Source organism: Budorcas taxicolor, chromosome 11 (assembly GCF_023091745.1).
Source record: "Budorcas taxicolor isolate Tak-1 chromosome 11, Takin1.1, whole genome shotgun sequence".
NCBI lineage: Eukaryota > Metazoa > Chordata > Mammalia > Artiodactyla > Bovidae > Budorcas > Budorcas taxicolor.
Window position 1 is genome coordinate 48,202,878 of NC_068920.1, and position 21,256 is coordinate 48,224,133.

A 21,256-nucleotide genomic window follows, 5' to 3' on the forward strand; every position below is an offset into this window, starting at 1 on the left:
AGTAGCTGAGTGATTCACATGAGGGGCAGGGGCCTCCTGGGCTGTGGGGTCTCTCATTCTCCAACCCCTGCTTCTCACAGGAGCCACAGCATTTTCTGACTCTTCCTTGGGCCCCTCTTTGGCAGCAAGCAGCAGCCCCGGAAGCCCTGAGCTCGGACATGGCGCTAATTAAACCAGCCCTCTCTCCTCCCCTCTTCCCTGAGGAGAGCTTCCTCCCCTTCACCTCCCAGCCCAACACCACAAAGCACAGAGGACACACAGCAGCAGCCCCAGCACAGAACCACACAGCCGTTAAAAATATGTCTGTCTTTAATGATCCAAGGTTCTGCAAGACACACTGATACCCAGAATTGGGTGGAAATACAGCATCTCAGCGGTGCTGCTGACAACCGGGGGGAGGGGCTGAATGCAGGCTGGAGACCCCTGAGGTGGAGTCAATTCCAATCTCATGGGATGCCTCCTGTGCCCTCTATCTCCATGGAAACCAGTCTAGTACTGGGATGGGGCCCTAGGGAGCCCCTGTGAGCATCTCCGAGAGGTATTTCCCATTAAAAACAACCACAGGTTCCCTCCCCCACCCAAAGCGACTGCCCAGCTTCCCCCTCCGCCTGCCAAGATAGAGGACGTGGAGTGACCACATAAGGACAAACAAAAGCAACTGTGCCTCCTGTTGGGGAAGAAAACAAAGGAGGGGGGAGGGTGGCAAGGTGTCTGGGGCAACCAGGAGTGCCATGATCACCAGAGGACTGGGTGCCACCCAACCCTGGAGGACCCTGTTACAGGGGGCCACCACTGATGGCCACAGAAAACGCAGCTCTTCAAGGCTGCTTCCTCCCCTTCTAGAGCTACCCAAGGTTTACACTGAGAGGGCTGGGGCACAGAAAGGCTCTACAATCCCAGGAAGCAGTCACACCCACTCCCAGACATGCCACCTGCACCTTATGTAGTATCAGACGGGATCCACATGCTTCCCTTCCCGGCCTGCAGGATGGTCAGAGGTGTGGGCTGTGAAGAGCTCCAGGGAAGACCAGGGCAGGGAAGGGGAGGAGGCAGTCTTCTCCAACTTGGCATCAAAACAGAACAAGTTCAAGGAAACAAAACTTTGATTTATATAGCAGCTGCTCCGGCCAGCTCACAACAGTGGGCCTCTTCCCTCGGAGTTTGCCCAATAAAAAGTTGGGCAAGGCAGGGGCACGAGCGCCCTCGGGCAATGCACAGAACTCAGAAAAGTGAGTGTGCGCTACAAGCGAGAATGGCAGAGCCCTGCTGCCCGACACGTCCGCTGCTGGCCCCAGGTGCCCTGGGCCCTGACCTCGACCTGCTGCAGGAGCTGACGGAGCCCTGTCCTGGCAGAGGAGACAGTTCCCAGGCAGCGCTCCAGGGAGGAAAGTTCAGAGTGTCCCACAGAAGGAACATGTGTCCTCTAAAGGCTCCAACTGAGCTCTTCAGAGGAGCTGGAGGGGCCACCGCCCTCAAGGCCGGGCTCTGGACGACAGGGCGCTGGGCAGGGTGGGCGTGCCCCAGGCCCTCAGGCGCTGTGCGTCTGGATGAAGGAGAGGACGTCCTCCTTGGACAGCTTGTCTGGGTCCTGGGGCTTCTGGGATTCGTGCACACGGATGCCATCCCCCCACTCCCAGAAGAGCCGGCCATAGTAGCAGATGCTAGGGGGAGAGGGGAGGTCAGAGGCCGCACCCAGGAGAACAGGACCAAGAGATCCCCGCCTACCCAGCACCTGTGACGGGAACGATTCCCTCTGGCAGCCAAAACATACCCTGTAACCCCGCTCCTCCTGCCTTCCGGAATCCGCTTTTCCAACAACACAGCTGCTGCTCCTATCGGCATCCTACTGGGTCCTCTCATTACTGATACTCCTGGCTTATCTGTCTCTGCTGCTCTAACTGAACAGCATTAGTGTGGTGACAATAATTACGGGCCCATTAGGGCTACTGCTACTGTTGAAACCTATGACCAAGAGTCTGGCAAACAGACACTGGGTCTGAGAGCAAGGCTGTGGGCCTCGCCACATTCCCACACCCAGGACACCTACCCAACTTTCACAGCCAGTCCTGACATCACCCGCCTCTCCCTGAGCTCACCGCCCAGTCCCAGACACACCCTGCAGAAACCACCATCCCACCCACAGGGGAGGCCCCTGCCTGGGCAGCAGTAGGTCTCAGGGCACAGGTGTGCCCCAAGAGCTGGCATCCTGGTAGGAGTTCCCGGGGCTGCTGAGGGGGCAGGCCTGGAGGAGGCCTACTTACTGAAATGGAGCAATGGCATCTGGAGGGAGGTCAAAGGTAGAGTTCTTGGTTTTCTTGTTGTAGAAGAACTTCCTCTTGAAGCTTTTGCTGAATCCCATGGTCCATGGCTCTGATGGGAGGAAGGGGACAAAGGCTCAGAAAGGACACACAAGACCCTTGAGGGATGGGTCAGGCCTTCCTCCCTGGTTCCTCCATGCCCCTCCCCCAGACAGCAGAGAACAGCCTGGGAGGACACAGCCCTCATCATCAGCCCAGAGGGGCTCCTGGAGGACGCCTAAGATGACTACTACTCAGCAGCCCCACCTCCCACCAGGGCTAGCAGAGGGAACAGGGTTCTATCAGCCAGAGGGAAGAAGACTCGAGAGGAGATACAAATGGCCAGGTCTGTCTTTCTGGATCTGCCACTGCCCATGAGGAAGGCCCTTCTCCTGCCATAAGGACACCCTATGTACAAGCTGGGCCCCACTCTCCAGCCCCAGCCCAGCCCCCAGGACCACCAAAGACACAAAAGCTCAGGGAAGACAGTCCCCCTCAACATAAGCCTGGCTCTGCCCACCTCAGTAGGAAGCCCTGCGCTCTGGCCCCGGCGGGGTGTGGGCCAGTCGCCCTGGCTGAGGGAGGGGGTCAGGGAGGGGCTCATCACCCACCATTCACCGTCCTGACGATGTAGAGGCCAGTGGGCACGAAGTGCCGGTCATCCCGCCCTGTGTAGCTGAGCTTTGGTGTGCCGCTGGAGCCCTTAATGATCTTCATTTCTAACCTTGATTTTCCCAAGCAGGCGTGCAAACAGGAAGTGTGTGTGTGTGTGTGTGTGTGTGTGTGTGTGTGTGTGTGAGAGAGAGAGAGAGAGAGAGAGTCAGTCCTGACGCTGATCTCTGACTAATGTCAAAACCAGCCAACCACTTGCCTCTTGGCTCAACATAAGAGACTGAGGCAGAGACTTGAGTTGCTCCAGGTCACACAGTGGGGTGCTGGGTTTAGAACTCAGCATCTGAACTCCCAACTGAGCAGTGGGGGCAGGGGAATGGCACACGCCTCTGCTATGTTGCTGCCGTTAGCGAGGCATCAGGGTGACACCAGCTCGGGTGAGATCTGAAACCCCAAGTGCCACGAGGCCTTCAGCTCACCAGCCATGGTCTCAGCGTAGGCCAATAAAGAGTTAATTGAGGAGCAGTGAGACCAGGTCTGGCTCCAGCGGGCACACCCAGGAAGAGCTCCCCAGATCCAAGCACCCCGCACAATGGCTGAGAACATGAGGAAGCACTGAGACCCTCCAACCCCCAGGCTCAACCCCTCTCAGCACCAGGGGCTTGGATTTACAGTGTTTCAGGCAGCTTGTGCTCTGCCTCTCGTGGGGACACTCGTAACTGTTACAGCATCAATGAGCCCGTATTTCTGCCTGACTCGCACCCACCCTGCTCCCCTCTGGCTGCCAGGCAGCCATGCAGACAAAGGAGGGGGGGTTAGAGGAGCTGCGGGGCCGCTCAGCGCTGCGCCCCCAACCCATCTCTACAGAAAAGCGGAGGAGGAGTCCTGGACGCTGCCACACGCCCCACCCCAACTCCTCAAATCCTGAGCTCCCTGGCTGAGCCACTCACCTAACAAAAATCTTCTCCATCTCCTCCAGCCGGTACACCTCCTTCACCCTGTGGAGAGAGGTGCAGAGATGATGAGGGCTTCCTGGGACACCTGTCTGGGCAGCAGGGGGAGGCAGGAGGCTGCGCCTGCAGGCCCAGCACCCCCAAGGCCACCAAGAACAAGGACCCCAGCCTGGCACTGCCTCCACAGACAAGCTCTAGGGTTCACAGCTGCCAAGCATCCTGGAGCCTGACCCAGGGCAACTGGGGAGCAGAGCCACGGCTGAGGAGGACAGGAGGGAGGGAGAGGAAGGTCTGGAGGTGATGTCCCTGTCAGTGTTACAGCCCCACGTGCCCAGCACCAGAGGCCAGGACACTAAGGGCCAGGCTCTCGTCCAGGTCCGTCTGCATGGATTTTAGGCCTTCGGGTAGCAGACTTCCAAATCGTCCTAATAGGCCTATTTCCATGACGGGCGAGGAGACCCCTCAGGCAGCCCCCCGGCCCTGGGGGCCGCCGAGCACGCCTTTGGAGCCACTACTGGGTAAGGTGCCCAGAGATTGAGCAACCAGACCACACACAACAGAGGCAGGGTCCCTGAAGCAGCTTCTCAGTGCCTGGCGGACAGGACCTTTTCAAGTACGGGAAGAAATCACTTTTTTAGGCTTTCAGAAGACTTCTATAAAGTGCATTCTTACTACTGGATTTAATTCTAAGTAAATCTGTATTAAAAATAATAATGAAAATTATTTTTTCAGTCTCTAGACACACGAAGCCCCAAAGATAATAACGTCAGACCTCAGCCCAGACTGGAAAAGTCTGTTCTCCATCTATCTGCTGACTGTTCTTATCCTCCTTGCCTCCCACAGGGTCTGGACCTTTCATATCACCTCACATGGCAACAAACCGTGGCCTTCTTTCCATGCACCAAGGATCCCATTACTTCAAACCACCCTTCTCTTTATCACGTTCAAAAACTCCCATTCCCTCAGCACCCTTTTCTTACCTGAAACAAATGAAAAGGCCAGGATGGATATGCTAATGATACCCAAGCACGGATGTGTGGCTCACAGGTGCATTAGCGCCCTCAGAAGCGCGTGCATCTGAAATGAGGGCACCTGAACCCTGAGGATGAGTCTCTCTGCTGGAGGCTGGCCCACTGTGACAGGCGGGACGGGGAGATACTCTGGGGCAAGCAGGCACCTCTCCAGGACCCTCAAGCACATCACTCATCAGGGCGGTCTGACCTCTCACGCTGGCCTGGCCTGGCCTCCACTGAGCCCTCTCTCACCTCACAGGACGGGGGCAGGCACTAACCAGAAAGAAGCAATGGGGAAGGCGGATATGGGGGGAGAGGTGATATGCTCACCTGATGGGATTCATGTCAGGCCGACTGGGCTTAGAAACAGCTTTCACAAATTTCTCAGCAAGCTGAATCCTACAATCCAACGGAGTCTCTCAGAGGCAAGTAAGGGTACCTCTACCAGGACCCCCACCCCCAGAGCATCTTCATGGCACCAGTGGGAGGACACTCCTGAATCTGCAGCAAAGCTGCTCTAGAGGCGGCACCCACGTCCCCCTGGAGGCCCCCTCCTGCCCTGTGGTCAGTCACCTCCAGCAGAACTTCAAGGGTCATCTTTATTGTAAACGTCTGCTCCTTCACCCCAAACCACTGATCCCACAATGCACCCACTCAGATGAGCCAGCTCAGGAGTGATGTCAGCAGCATGGTGGTGTAAGGGTGTTCTGTAACTCCCTTTAAACAACTGATTAGCATCCATCCGTGAACCAAAGTGGGAATTGTGGGACCCAGGTGAACTGACTTAGGTGGAGCCACCAAGCACAGAACACATTCTTCCGAGGAGAAGACCCTCCCTCTCCCCATAAGGTCACCCTCTTGCTCAACCTTAAAGCAAAAATCACTCCTGATCTAAACAGCGGCAAAGTGGAGTGTGCTGGTATCTATGAAATCAAGGGTTGTCCCTGGTGAATCAAAGTGCCAACACCAACTTCTCACCCTGCCCTTGGAACCAGCTAGTGGACAGAAGAGGGAAACTAAGGATGTTCTTAAGCAGAGAAGACCTGAGTGAGGAGCCAAGCCACAGAGGCCGCAGCCATAGCGCCGCCCCGGCCCACCTCCCCCTCTGCCCCCAGGGCCCCGGTCAGACCGTTGGTTAAAGTGCTGCTCCCGCACGTCACTGCCATTCAGCACGAGGACATCAAGGATGTGGATCGCACTTATCTTCCGCTGGGCCTTCCCCTAGAAGGACAAGGACACTGCCCACCCCGCCAGGCACTGGCCTGGGGCCCACTCCGCCCAAGGTGGCCTGCTGGCCTTCATTCTACCTAGAGCTGGGGGGAGGTGCTCTGAACACACTTCTCTCACCTCCCTCCCAGTAGATGCTCAGCCCCAGACTGGCCCAGGCTTCTGAGCAGACAAGAGATCTGAGGTGCTAGACCAGCCCCCTTAAATCTCAGACCCAGTGAGACTGCCACCATGGTGCTCTGGGAGGAGCTGGCTTCCCACTCTGGCCCTCTACTCCCACTGGCTGTTCTGAAAGTTATGTGTGTGGTGGTAATACCCAAAGCTCAAGGGAAATAAGAAGTTGCTTCCTTCCCAAGGGATCCTCGGTCAGTAACAATCAATATCTAAAAACTACACGGCAGGTTGACTAGGGCCTTTGCTGCCCAGAGATGATCGAGATTTCCTGCACAGAAGGAGACTGTGAGCCTTCCTACCTGAACATGCTGGTTTAAAGCAACTACTGGAGGAGGAGGAATGATCACAAAGCCTTCGTTGGGCTCTGGGCCCTGTCAACAGCCACGTGCAGTGTAAGCCAGTCAACTCGGGATGTGTATGTGGTGGGAGGCAGTGAAGGGCCAAGCCCAGCTGTGTCTCAGGTCCCTAGATGGCAGAGCCACAACACGCGAGCAGAACCACCTCTGACCTCCCCTTTGAGCTCATGGACAATCTCCACAGAGAGCAGAGTATCCCGGGGTAGTTCTGTCTTCAGATCCAGCTTGACCCAGCGGTCTGACTGGCGGCCATCCCACGTGTAGATCTGAGACTTCTATGGGCAGAGAGAAAGGGTTAGGTCAGGCAGAATAGGGACTGAGCGGTGAGAGGCCAGTTCTCAAAAAGGCTTTCAGTTGGTGGCTCCAAGCTGACGGGGCTGGAGATGCTGAGGAGGTCTGGAGAAAGGAGCTGGTGACACTTCATACACGAGGAGGGCAGTGTTGTCCTCCGCTGCCTCGGCGGAAGAGGCGCGCTCTGACTCGGTCCCGCCACGGCGAACAGGCTCAGGCACCATTCGGGAGGCCTGAGTCTGTGATCAGAGGCCCTCAGGAAAGACCCAGCTTGGTCTATGTGTGAAGAGGGCTTAGTGAAAGATCCAGAGAGCAGAGCGGAGAGAGACAGTGAAGAGAGAACGAGAAAAGGTAAGAGGACACAGAAGGGAAGCGAGGAAGAAGAGAGAAACTATACAGGAAGAGCAGTCAGGGCGGGGAGAGCGGTGAGGCAGACACAGAACTGCGGAGGCGTTCCCTCACCTCACGTGAGACTCCACAGGCACCCGAGTAAGGACAGGCGGTGTCTGCGAGACAGGGGAGGCAGGGGTGGGGGCGGTGCTGCAAAGAAACGGCTGCCGGGGCTCGAGCCGACCGAGCCTGCCGACCCTCCTGCTAGCCCGGGAGGCGCCACGTCACCAGGAGGAGGCAGTACTCCCGTCAGCAGTGCACCAAAGTGAACAAGCAAATACGTGAGTAAGCGAAAGAACGAATGACATGGGTAACAGAGGCGGAAAGGAAGGGAAGTTTCAAGAAATACGTTCCGTGGGGTCAAAGCGTCAGCTCCTCAGTGCCAAACAAACATGCGCCAAGTGTGGCAGGCGGCTGTCCAGATTCCCACAGACAGACAGCACGGTTCCACCACCCAAGCCTGGGAGGGAACCAGCTGCAGACTTACCCCCAGGCCGATGAGGAACTTCTGCTCGCTGCCAGACACCATGCAGCGGTAGTCGAGCACTGGGCGGATCTTCTCCAGGGTCTTGGCAGTCAGCAGCGTGGGCTTATAGCTGAAGATGTCAATCTCAGTGCCCTGCAGCCCCGGGGCAGAGAAAACACAGCTGGGTTGGGGAGAGGGACAGGCGCTCAGGATGGGGGCCTGGGGGTTGGGGGCAGAGGTTAGGGCAGGCTGGGGGGCGGGGGGCGGGCGGGGACAGGAAGCACTTGCTCTCTGAAACATGCCCCCTGTTCTACCTAACCAGGAACAAACTGGGATCTAATTCCACCTGCTTGGAGTGTTCCTTTAGGACCTATTAGAAGAGGCTGGAAAAGCAAAGAACACCGAGTCCCTGAGTACAGATCGATTTACCAGAGCTATAAGGAAATGTCACCAGAATATAAAAGCCTCCCTTTCAATAAAACTGAAAGCAAAGACTTGCAAGTAGTTGATTTGAAAGTAGTTAGGTGATCTCTCCACCTGGTTCAGAAAAGTTTACACATGCTGTTTTTGTGAGGCCATCTTGAACCTCATTCTCCAGTCCCTGACCTGCACAACAGCTCAAGATTTGGGCCAGATTTAAATGAAGCCCAGGGAAAAGCTGGAATTCAGGTGGCAGGAAAACACAGGGCACAATTCCGGAGACCACTCACCAGAAACAGAGCCTAGGTCTGGGCCGCTCCACTGTGGAGCTCTCTGGCAGCCCCTCCTGCCCCTCTGACCAGCTCCCGGCCTAAGATCACCTCACACTTCACGCCTCCCCTGCAGGCACATGGCACCCTAAACTTGCCAGGGAGTAAGAGCCAGTACCACACTTGGGGCAGCGGGAATGCTGATCACAACACATCTCAGGCCAAGAATCTTGAGGCAGCCTGGTGGGCTCTGCGGGAACTCAACACTCTCACCAAAAGTCCCCGCCTGTAGGAGGTCTCAGCCCACCGCTGAAGCCCACATGGTACCTGCACAAGCCCCCTGGAGGCCAGGCACCTGGGGATCTCAGTGATACCACCTCTTATCAGGCCTTTCTAACTCTTATTTTCACCAGACACCAAGCTTACCTGGATGAGCTCGAAGAACTTAGATTTTGGGTCTGTGGAAGAAGGAGCAACTCGAGCCTGGTCTGGGATCTGAAACAAGAAAGCAAAGAACTTCGGTTTTCAAGTGCACTTTTGATCAGGGTTCTGTGTGAGCCTACACAAAGGCTCAGACTGGGCAAGAAGAAATGGCACCCAAGGAAGCTGGAAAGGGGGGCTGGGGTGGCCAATTCAGTCACTGCTCCCTTTCAGGCCTTGTGGTAACACTCCTTCAAAGGCATTTACCTTTCTCTGGGGCTCTCTGTGGTCAATACTGCTACCCAGGGCCACCAGCAGGGAACAGGCCTGTTCACCCACCACCCTTGTCCTTTGTGACCAGTCTGCGGGGCTAAACTAGGAGTGAAAGAGCCAATGAAGTAACTCCCGACAGTGCTGAGACGTCCAACTCTTGAGTGCTGTGGGGGCCGGCCAGGCTGGGAGTCGGTCCCAGTCTTCTCGAAAGCTGCCCTGCCCTGGAGCAAAACTGGGTGGGGGGACACTCACCCCCCAGAGCCGGAGGCACTCTTTCCGGATCTCTGCCTGCCGAGGCTCGATCAGGGTCCTGGGAAAATGAAGCCAGTAAATGACTGAAACCTCTGTACAAGGAGTGTGCCTCCTGCACGCCCATCAGAACCCCAGGGAGAGGAAGTCGTGTGAATGAACATGTGCATGCCCACATGAGGCCAAGCCGCCCTTACCCAAGGTGCTTGTAACATTCACACGGCTCTGTCTCCGGGAAATGAGCGCACAGGGGCCCAGGAAACAAGACGATCTCCTTGTTCAACCACCAAGGGAAGGGAGGAACCACCCTCCTGACCACCCTGGATGGCAGGGTCCCCAAACACCCTTCTTCCAAGTACCCATCAGAACACACTGGTTGCTTCCTTGACACAGGCCACAGTAGGTCCATCCCGTGGACGTCACCATGCCCGAGCAAGCTGGACGAGCTTCTGCTCACCCCCACCAGAGGTTTTCTTTGACCAGGCCTCCCTCTCCTTGCCTGAACATCACTCTTTATGTCCCCTGAACATCAGATCTACACATGCCCCTCTACATTCTCTGATGCACTGGTAACAATTTTTCCTGTATCCTTTGCCTGGGTTACTCTTATCTGTCCTAAGACAACGTAAAGCTTTGAGGCTGAGGTTCATGCCATATGCTTCTTTGGCATCCTTCACAGAATACGGTAAAGTATGAGATTTAAAAAGTAGGTATTTTTAAATGTTCGTAGAAATGAAGTGAAGAGTTGGGGTTGGGGGGTGGGGAACAAAACATAAAGATCTTCCCTTGAAATAGGTGGATTCTGGAAAGGGCAACACTCACGTGTCTTGCACAAAGGCACGGATTTTGGCCAGAGCTTTGATCTGCAGACTACAGTGGCTGGAATTTAAAAAAAAGAAGGATTTTATCTCAGAAGGATTACCAAAAAAGACAGCCTACGGTCATCGGGACAGAGAAGTTTAGCCAGAGCAGTGGCCATCTACGTTTGGGGAAGGGGTAAAGTCAAAAAAGAACCCCTTTGACCATACCCTTAAGGTACAGTTACATGGACCTGATGAAAACTTAGGGTGAAGCAGAACTGAGTCAAACCCTCCAGACACTCAGATCCCAAGCCCAGCCAAAAGGAAGGTTCTGATCTCATTCTTAAAAATTTGAGCACTTCCCTGTGGTACAGTGGATAAGAATCCACCGGCCAATGCAGGGGACATGGGTTCGATCCCTGGTCCAGGAATATCCTACATTCCGCAGAGCAGCTAAGACTTTGCGCCACAACCACCGAACCCAAGCTCGAGAGCCTGCAAGTCGCAACTACTGAAACCCATGTGCCTAGAGGCCGTGCTCTGCAACGAGATGCCGCTGCAATGAGAAGCCCGAGCACCTCAACAAAGAGTAGCCCCCTCTCACCACAACTAGAGAAAGCACGCTAGCAGCAACAAAGACCCAGAGCAACCAAATAAATTAAAAAAAAAAACAAAAACTGAAAGCCGTAGTGAAATGATTTTTTGGGCTGCATTGTGCAGCTTGTAGGATCTTAGTTCCTCAAGCAGGGATCCCCCAAACCTGCAGCCTTTCAATTAGAGTCCTCACCACGGGACCACCAGGAATTCCCTGACCTGATTCTAAATGGAGCAGCAACACAGAGCAGACTCAGTTCAAGTACACACTAAACTGACTCACCTGCGCTAAGAGCCACCCTTACTGCTTAGCCGCCACGACTCTGAGAGACAAATTTTTCATTTAAAAAGTGAGACATGATAAAGCAAGAAAATGTGACCCACTGACAAGAGAGGGAAAACAGTCCAACAGAACAAGACCAAGAGATGATCCAAATGTTGAAATTATCAGACAAGACCTTGAAAATAACTGAAACATATGTTAAAGGATCTAGTGAAAAAGGTATAATATACTTAAAAAGATGGAAAAATACTGGCAGAGATATATAAAAACTGTTTTTCAAAAGCAAAAATTCTAGAAATGAAAAATATATTAGAGATAAATGGTATTATTTAGCTGATTTACAGAAGTATAGTTGATTTACAATGTTAGTTGCAGGTACACAACATAGTAAATCAAATTTTTATATATTATACTCTATTTAAAGTTATTATAAAATACTGGCTATATATCCCTATAGCTTATATATTTTACACATAGTAGTCTGTACCTCTTAATCCCCTATCTTGCCCCTCCCATCCTCCCTCTCCCTACTGGTAACCCAATAGTTTGTTCTCTATCAGTCACTTTCTGTTTTATTATTTATTTTTTTGATTCCACATATAAATGATAACTTATCTGTCTGACTGATTTCACTAAGATCCACTGCTCGAGGTCCATCCATATTGTGGCAAATAGCAGAATTTCATTCTTTTTTTTTAATGACTGTGATATTTCAGTTTGTGTGGACCCATCAACAGTGTACTAGGGTTTCCTTTTCTCCACTTCCTCATCAACATTTGTTATCTGTAGACTTTGATGACGGCCATTCTGACAGGTGCAAGGTGATCACATTTAATTTGCATTCTGATTATTAGTGATGTTGAGCATTTTTTCATATACCTGTTGGCCATCTATATGTCTTCCTTGGAAAAATGTCTATTCGAGTCTTCTGCCCATTTTTAATTGGGATGTTTTTCAATTGATATTGAATTATATGAATTATTTATATATTTTGCATATTAACCCTTTATCAGTCTTAACATTTGCAAATATTTCCTCCCATTCAATAGGCTGTCTTTTCATTTGGTTGGTTTCCTTTGCTGTGCAAAAGTTTTTAACTTTAATTAGGTCTCATTTCTCTATTTTTGCTTTCTTTGCCTTAGGGCCTGATCCCTCCACTCTAAAATCTCTACTCTTTATGTCAGAGTATTCTGCCCTTGTTTTCTTCTAGATTTATGGTTTATGGTCTTAAATGTAGGTCTTTAATCCACTTTGAGTTTATTTTGGTATATGGCGTGAGAAAATGTTTTAATTTCATTCTTTTACATGTAGCTCACCAGTTTTTCCAGCATCACTGTCATAGAGACACAAAGACACAGAGACTGTTTTTTCTCCAATGTATATTCTTGCCTCCTGTGTCATAGATTAATTGACAAAATATAAAGGGAAAATCTTGAAAGCAGTCAGAGGAAAAAGGACACATGACACACTGACAAAGTTTATCCCCAAGGCTAGTTTATCACTATGACTAGTTTATTCCCACGGCTAGTTTATCACTATGACTAGTCTATCCCCATGGCTAGTTTATCACTATGACTAGTTTGCGAGTTTTTAATCATGAGTAGATGTTTAATTTTGTTGAATATTCTTTCTGGATCTATCAAAATTATTATATTATTTTTCCTCTTTATTCCTTTAATACAGTGAAGTACAAAAAATGGTTTTCAAAAGGTACACAAATCTTGCATTTTTAGATAAACTCCAGTTGATCATGAGCATTACTCTTACACATTGCCAGATGTGATTTACTAATTTTTAAACAGTTTCCTTTACGTTTTTGGCTGTGCGGGTCTCTGCTGCTGTGCAGGCTTCTGTCTAGCTCCGGAGAGCAGGGGCTGCCCTCCAGTTGTGGCTCCCGGGCTCTAGCGCACAGGCTCTAGACTGGGGGTGCACCTCCTCGGTTGCTCCATGGCTTGTGGGCTCTTCCTGGATCAGGGATCAAACCCATGTCTCCACCACTGGCAGGTGGATTCTTTACCACTGAGCCACCAAGGGAGGATTTTTCTGTATAGGCTCATGAGGGGTATTAATCTATAAATGTGTAATCTTTAGAATTTTGGTGAGATGGTTGGATGGCATCCAAACTCAGTGGACATAGTTTGAGCAAACTCTGGGAGATAATGAAGGACAAGAAAGCCTGGCATGCTGCAGTCCACGGGGTCACAGAATCAGACATGACTGAGCGACTGAACAACAACAAATATATATATTTAAATGCTATAAATTTCCCTTTATTGATCCTTTTTTAATTCCTTTAGGTGTATATATATATAAAGGAATATATATATTTATCTATTCATCTGTCAATGGACATTAAAAGACATTCAAATTGGAAAGGAAAGCAAAAAATTATTTACTTGCAGAAGATATGGTTATATATATAAAAAATCTTAAGGAATCTACCAAGCTACTAGAACTAATAAGTAAATGAAGCATTCACACAAAATATGTAATCAATATACAAAACTCAACTGTATTTCCATATACTAGTAATGAACAATTAGAAAATAAAAATTTTAAAACACCATTTACATACCCATAAAATTCTTACAAATAAATTTAACAAAAGATGTGTAACATCATTATACTGAAAACTATAAAACTGCTGAAAGACTAAAGAACCTAAATAAAACTTCAAGGTGAAACTTCTGACTGATATTCTAGTCAGAATATTTTCATTACTTTAGTACAGTGAAAGCTTTTTAGACAACAAGAATCACCAACAAAAATAAAAAATTGATAAATTGGATTTCAACATCAAAATTTAAAACTTCTTGGCAATCAAATTGAAAAGGAATAAGTAAAATTATCTCAGTTTGCAGATGACATCTGTTATGCAAAAAACTCTGAAGATTCCACAAAAAAATGTTACAATAATCAGTCACATTTCTACACACTAACAACAAACAATCTGAAAATGAAGTTAACTACTCCATCTACAATAGCATCAAAAAGTAAAATACTGAGGAATAAATTAAATCAAGAAGTGAAAGACTTGTACAATGAAAGCTGTGTAACCCTGCTGAAGAAAATGAAAAGATGGATAAATAAATGGAAGGGCATGCTGTGCTCACGGACTGGAACACTTAATGTTGTTAACAGGACAACACTACCCAAAGCGATCTGCAGATTCGATGCAATCTCTACCAAAATCCCAGGGGCAGTTTTTGCAGAAATAGAAAAACTCATCCTAAAAATCATATGGAAACTCAGGGGACCCCAAATAGCCAAAACAATACTGCAAATGAAGAACAAAGCTGGGGGCCTCATATATCCTCAGTTCAAAAAAACTTACTACAACACTACAGTAAAAAGTATGGTACTGGCATCAAGACCAATGGAACAGAATAGAGAGCTCGGAAATAAACCCTCACATGTATGATCAAATGATTTGCAAAAAGAGTGCCAAGATCATTCCATGGGGAATGCATATAGATAGTCTTCAACAACTAATGTTGGGAAAACTCAATATCCACATGCAAAAGAATACAGTTAGACACTTACTTCACGTTACCTACAAAAATCAATTCAAAATGGATCAAAGACCTAAACATAAGAAATAAAACTCTAAAACTTTTCTTTCTCTCAAAAGAAAACACGGAGAAAAGCTTCACGACACTGGATTTAGCGATGGATTTCTTGAATGACACCAGAAGCACAGGCAATAAAAGAAAAAACAGATAAACTGGACTATATCAAAATATAAAACTTCTGTGCAAACGGCATAATCAGTACAGTAAAAAACAAAATCAAAACCCCACAGAATACAAGAAAATATTTTTGAATCATACATCTGATTAAGAGATTAATACCCAGAATGTATTAAGAATTTCTATAACTAAACAACAAAAATCAAGCAAATCAATTTAACAGTGGGCAAAGGGAGGTCTGTCAAGATGGCACAGTAAAACCCGGAGCTCACCTCTTCACATGGGACACCAAAATTACAGCACAGAAGTGGTCAAACAGGAGATGGCAAGAGTGAACGTCAACATTTTAGGAATCAGCGACTAAAATAGACTGGAATGGGTGAATTTAACTCAGATGACCATTATATCTGCTACTGTGGGCAGGAATCCCTTAGAAGAAATGGAGTGGCCATCATGGTCAACAAAAGAGTCCGAAATGCAGTACTTGGATTCAATCTCAAAAGTGAAAGAATGATCTCTGTTCATTTCCAAGGCAAACCATTCAATAACACGGATGTCCAAGCCTATGCCCCAACCAGTAATGCTGAAGAAACTGAAATTGAATGGTTCTATGAAGATCTACAAGATCTGGAATGCAAAAGTAGGAAGTCAAGAAACACCTGGAGTAACAGGCAAATTTGGCCTTGGAATACAGAATGAAGCAGGGCAAAGGCTCATAGAGTTTTGCCAAGAGAACGCACTGGTCATAGCAAACATCCTCTTCCAACAACACAAGAGAAGACTCTACACATCGACATCACCAGATGGTCAACACCGAAATCAGACGGATTATATTCTTTGCATCCAAAGACGGAGAAGCTCTATACACAGTCAGCAAAAACAAGACCAGGAGCTGACTGTGGCTCAGATCATGAACTCCTTATTGCCAAATTCAGACTTAAATTGAAGAAAGTAGGGAAAACTACTAGACCATTCAGGTATGACCTAAATCAAATCCCTTATGATTATACAGTGGAAGTGAGAAATAGATTTAAGGGACTAGATCTGATAGAGTGCCTGATGAACTATGGATGGAGGTTCGTGACATTGTACAGGAGACAGGGATCAAGACCATCACCATGGAAAAGAAATGCAAAAAAGCAAAATGGCTGTCTGAGGAGGCCTTACAAATAGCTGTCAAAAGAAGAGAAGCAAAAAGCAAAAGAGAAAAGGAAAGATACCCATTTGAATGCAGAGTTCCACACAATAGCAAGGAGAGATAAGAAAGACTTCCTCAGTGATCAATGCAAAGAAATAGAGAAAAACAATCGAATGGGCAAGACTTTCTTGATCTTCAAGAAAATCAGAGATACCAAGGGAACATTTCATGCAAAGATGGGCTCAATAAAGGGACAGAAATGGTATGGACCTAACAGAAGCAGAAGATATTAAGAAGAGGTGGCAAGAATACACAGAACTGTACAAAAAAGATCGTCATGACCCAGATAATCACGATGGTGTGATGGCTCACCTAGAGCCAGACATCTTGGAATGTGAAGTCAAGTGGACCTTAGGAAGCATCACTACAAACAAAGCTGGTGGAGGTGATGGAATTCCAGTTGAGCTGTTTCAAATCGTAAAAGATGATGCTGTGAAAGTGCTGCACTCAATATGCCAGCAAATTTGGAAAACTCAGCAGTGGCCACAGGACTGGAAAAGGTCAGTTTTCATTCCAATCTCAAAGAAGAGCAATGCCAAAGAATGCTCAAACTACTGCACAACTGCAGTCATCTCACACACTAGTAAAGTAATGGTCAAAATTCTCCAAGCCAGCCTTCAGCAATACGTGAACCATGAATTTCCAGATGTTCAAGCTGGTTTTAGAAAAGGCAGAGGAACCAGAGATCAAATTGCCAACATCCGCTGGATCATCAAAAAAGCAAGAGAGTTCCAGGAAAACATCTATTTCTGCTTTATTGACTATGCCAAAGCCTTTGACTGTGTGGATCACAATAAACTGGAAAATTCTGAACAAAATGGGAATACCAGACCAACTGACCTACCTCTTGAGAAATCTGTATGCAGGTCAGGAAGCAATAGTTAGAACTGGACATGGAACAGACTGGTTCCAAATTGGGAAAGGAGTACGTCAAGGCTGTATATTGTCACCCTGCTTATTTAACTTATATGCAGAGTACATCATGAGAAATGCTGTGCTGGATGAAGCACAAGCTAGAATCAAGATTGCCGGGAGAAATATCAATAACCTCGGATATACAGATGACACCACCCTTATGGCAGAAAGTGAAGAACTAAAGAGCCTCTTGATGAAAGTGAAAGAAGAGAGTGAAAAAGCTGACTTCAAGCTCAACATTCAGAAAACAAAGATCATGGCATCCGGTCCCATCACTTCATGGAAAATAGATGGGAAACAGTGTCAGACTATTTTTTTGGGCTCCAAAATCACTGCAGATGGTGACTGCAGCCATGAAATTAAAGGACGCTTACTCCTTGGAAGGAAAGTTATGATCAACCTAGATAGCATATTAAAAAGCAGAGACATTACTTTGCCAACAATGGTCCGTCTCATCAAAGCTATGGTTTTTCCAGTAGTCATGTATGGATGTGAGAGTTGGACTATAGAGAAAGCTGAGCACTGAAGAATTGATGCTTTTGAACTGTGGTGTTGGAGAAGACTCTTGAGAGTCCCTTGGATTGCAAGGAGATCCAACCAGTCCATCCTAAAGGAGATCAGTCCTGAGTATTCATTGGAAGGACTGATGTTGAAGCTAAAACTCCAATACGTTGGCCACCTGATGTGGAGAGCTGACTCATTTGAAAAGACGCTGATGCTGGGAAAGATTGAAGGCGGGAGGAAAAGGGGACGACAGAGGATGAGATGGTTGGATGGCATCACCCACTCAATGGGCATGAGTTTGAGTAAACTCCGTGAGTTGGTGATGGACAGGGAGCCCTGGTGTGCTGCAGTCCATGGGGTCGCAAAGAGTCGGACACGACTAAGCGACTGAACTAAACTGATCAGACCATCTATCTATGAGTACCTCGTGAAAACCAGCAGAAAAGATTTTCCAGATATAAAGAAGAAATCACAATGAGATGGGTATGAGGGGCAGAGATGAGGTGTAGACAACACCCAAAGCCCTGTGTGGGTAACTCACAAATGGAAAAAGGACCACGACTGCAGGGGTTCTCCCCAAGGACTGAGGCATCCGAGCCCTGGATGGGACTCCCCGACCAGGGACTCTGTGCAAGAGAGCTGCAGGGCTGCAGGAAACAGACTATTAAGGGCACCTGCAAACCCTCACACACCCCAAGTCCCAGCACTCAGATGGTGATTTGAGAGGAGTCTGGGTGAGACCCACCTGCCGATCTTTAAATTAGAGAGCCTCCCTGAGAGACAGGAGGCCACTGGGACTCCTCCTGGGGACATATGGTTGGGGAACTAAGATGCCATGAGGTGCGGCCAAAAAAAAGAGCAAAATTAATAAATTGAAATCTGTTGCATTTCTATACACTAACAACAAACTATCAGAAAAAGAAATTAAGAAAACAATACCATTTACAATTGCATCAAAAAGATAAAATACCTACAAATAAATCTAACTTAAGAGGTAAACCAAGAGGTAAAAGACCTGTACTCATAAAACTATAAGACACTGATTCATTCAAGAGACTGAAGATAACAAAAACAAATGGAAAGATATAGTGAAGATACCGGAAGAAAATGACCACACCACCTAAGGCAATCTACAGTCAATGCAAACCCTATCAAAATACCAATGGCATTTTTTACAGAACTAGAACAAATAATTCTAAAATCTGTGTGAAACCATAAAAGACCTCAAATAGCCAAAATAATCTTCAGAAGAAGAACCAAGCTGGGAGTGTCATGCTCCCTAATTTCAAACTAGGAAATATGGGCAATTAAGCTATGACCAAGGAGGCAAGAATATAGACTGGGGGAAAGACAGCTTCTTCAATAAATGGTGTTGGGAAAACTGGAGAGCTACATGTGAAAGAATCACACTGGCCTACTTTCTCACTCCTTATACAAAAATAAACCCAAAATGGATTTAAGACTTAAATATAAGTAATACTTGAAACCATAAAACTTCTAGAAGAAAAGCCAGGTAGTATGCTCTTTGATACCAGTCTCAGCAATTTTGGGGGGACATATTTCCTTAGAGAAGGGAAACAAAAAACTAAACAGATGGTACTAGAGCAAAAGCTAAAAAGCTTTTGCACAGCAAAGGAGACTACCAACAAAACAAAAAGGCAGCCGACTGAAGGGGAGGGAGATAGTTGCAAACAATGTATCTGATAAGGGGTTACAATACAAAACATAAAAAGAACTCACACAACTCAACATTAAAAAAATGCCCAGATAAACGAAGATGTGGTGTGTGCATACACACCCACACACACACACTGGAATATCAGTCATAAGAAAGAGTGCAATAGGGCTTCCCAGTGGCTCAGTAGTAAAGCATCTGCCTACCAATGCAGGAGGTTTGGATTCAACCCCTGGTCCAGGAAGAACCCAAATTCTGTGGAGCAACAAAGCCCACGCGCCCAGCTCCGGAGCCCGTGCTCTGGAGCCTGTGCAGCTATGGAAGCCGGCACGCCCCAGAGCCCTGTGCTCTGCAACAAGAGCAGCCACCGCAGTAAGAAGCCCACACACCCGGTGAAGAGTAGCCCCCTCCCCGCAACAAGAAGAGCCCACACAACAACAAAGATCAAGCAGAGCCAGAACTAAATACATTTTTAATTATTAAAATAAACCACGTGGAAGGGAGAGGCTTCCCACACCAAGTGATTCTCTGTAGACAACTTTAAAGAAGAATGAATAATGCCATTTGCAACAACATGAATGGACCTAGAGATTATCATACTAAGTGAAGGAAGTCGGACGAAGACAAATATCCCACAATATTACTGTGATGTGGAAACTAAAAAAAAAGATGCACAAGTACTTACTTACAAAATAGACTAATAGACAGTGACTCACAGTCACTGAAAACAAACATGGTTACCCAAGGGGGAAGAGGCAGAGAGTGATAAACTAGGAGTTTGGGATTACCAAATACAAACTACTACATATAAAACAGATAAGGAATAAGGTCCTACTGTAGAGCACAGGAAAGTATATTCAATACCTTGTAACAATGGAAAAGAATCTGAAAAATAATATATATACATACATAAAGCAATCACTTTGCTGTACACTAGAAACTAACACAACATTGTAAATCAACTATATTTCAACTTAAAAAACGCTTGATTAAACTATAATTTTAAAAACTGATTAAAGAATAGGCAGAGGATTTAAATATTTTTCTGTGGGAGACATACAGATGGTCAATAAACACATGAAAAGATGTTCAACATCACTAATCTAATCAGGAAAATGCAAATCAAAACCACAATATCACCTCCCCCTGTCAGAATCAGTTCAGTTCAGTCACTCAGTCATGTCCAACTCTTTGCGACCCCATGAATCGCAGCACGCCAGGCCTCCCTGTCCATCACCAACTCCCGGAGTTCACTCAGACTCATGTCTATCAAGTGGGTAATGCCATCCAGCCATCTCGAAAAGACAACAAATAACTGTTGGCAAGGATATGGAGAAAAAGGAACTCTCATGCAGTGTTGGTAGGGATGCAAACTGGTACAGCTACCATGGATAGCAGTATGAAGGGTCCTCAAAAAATTAAAAGCAGAACTACCATGTGCTGTGTTGTACTTAGTCACTTCAGTCATCATGTCTGACTTTGCAATCCTATGGACTATAGCCCACCAGGCTCCTCTGTCCATGGGGATTCTCCAGGCAAGAATCCTGGAGTGGGTTGCCAGGCCCTCCTCCAGGGGATCTTTCCCACCCAGGGACTGAATCCAGGTCTCCCGCATTGCAGGTGGATTCTTTACAGTTTGAGCCACGAGGGAAGCCAAAGAATGCTGGGGTGGGTGACCAGCCTATCCCTTCTCCAGGGGATCTTCCTAATTCAGGAGTCAAACGGGGTCTCCCGCATTGCAGGCGGATTCTTTACCAGCTGAGCAGTATACCAGGGAAGCCAGAATTACCATATGACCTAGCAATTCCATTTCTGGCTATTCTTCTGACAAAAATAAGATATACGCATCCCAGTGTTCACTTCAGTATTATTTACAATAGCCAATATATGGAAGCAATCTAAGTGTCCATCAATAGATAATTAAAGAAGATATGGTATATATACACAAAGGAATATTACTGAGCTATAAAAAAGAAATGAAATCTTGCCATTTACAACAACGTGAATGGACCTAGACAGTATTATGCTAAGTAAAGTAAGTCAGAGAAAGATAAATACTATACAACTTCACTTATATGTGGAATCTAAAAACAAAACAAATGAACAAACATTAACAAAAGAAACAGATTCTTGAATACAGAGAACTAACTGGTGGTTTGCCAGAGGAAGAGGAATGGGGAGTATGAGT

The 21,256-nt window shown here is 47.5% G+C and overlaps 1 protein-coding gene across 1 annotated transcript in view; it reads right to left on the reverse strand.

Annotated features, from left to right (window-relative positions):
* Nucleotides 1–299: 299 nt before the first annotated feature.
* The window catches only part of CMTR1 (cap methyltransferase 1), a 53,248-nt gene continuing 32,291 nt past the window's right edge, over nt 300–21,256 (reverse strand). Inside the window, exons 14-24 of the mRNA XM_052648384.1 lie at nt 10,233–10,289; nt 9,414–9,471; nt 8,895–8,963; nt 7,801–7,932; nt 6,785–6,907; nt 6,005–6,096; nt 5,206–5,274; nt 3,860–3,907; nt 2,909–3,021; nt 2,262–2,370; nt 300–1,661 (exon numbers count right to left, since the gene is read on the reverse strand). Of these exons, the coding sequence (XP_052504344.1) occupies nt 1,529–1,661; nt 2,262–2,370; nt 2,909–3,021; nt 3,860–3,907; nt 5,206–5,274; nt 6,005–6,096; nt 6,785–6,907; nt 7,801–7,932; nt 8,895–8,963; nt 9,414–9,471; nt 10,233–10,289 (1,003 nt within the window). The 3' untranslated portion in view covers nt 300–1,528. The remainder of the gene's footprint in view (nt 1,662–2,261; nt 2,371–2,908; nt 3,022–3,859; nt 3,908–5,205; nt 5,275–6,004; nt 6,097–6,784; nt 6,908–7,800; nt 7,933–8,894; nt 8,964–9,413; nt 9,472–10,232; nt 10,290–21,256) is intronic.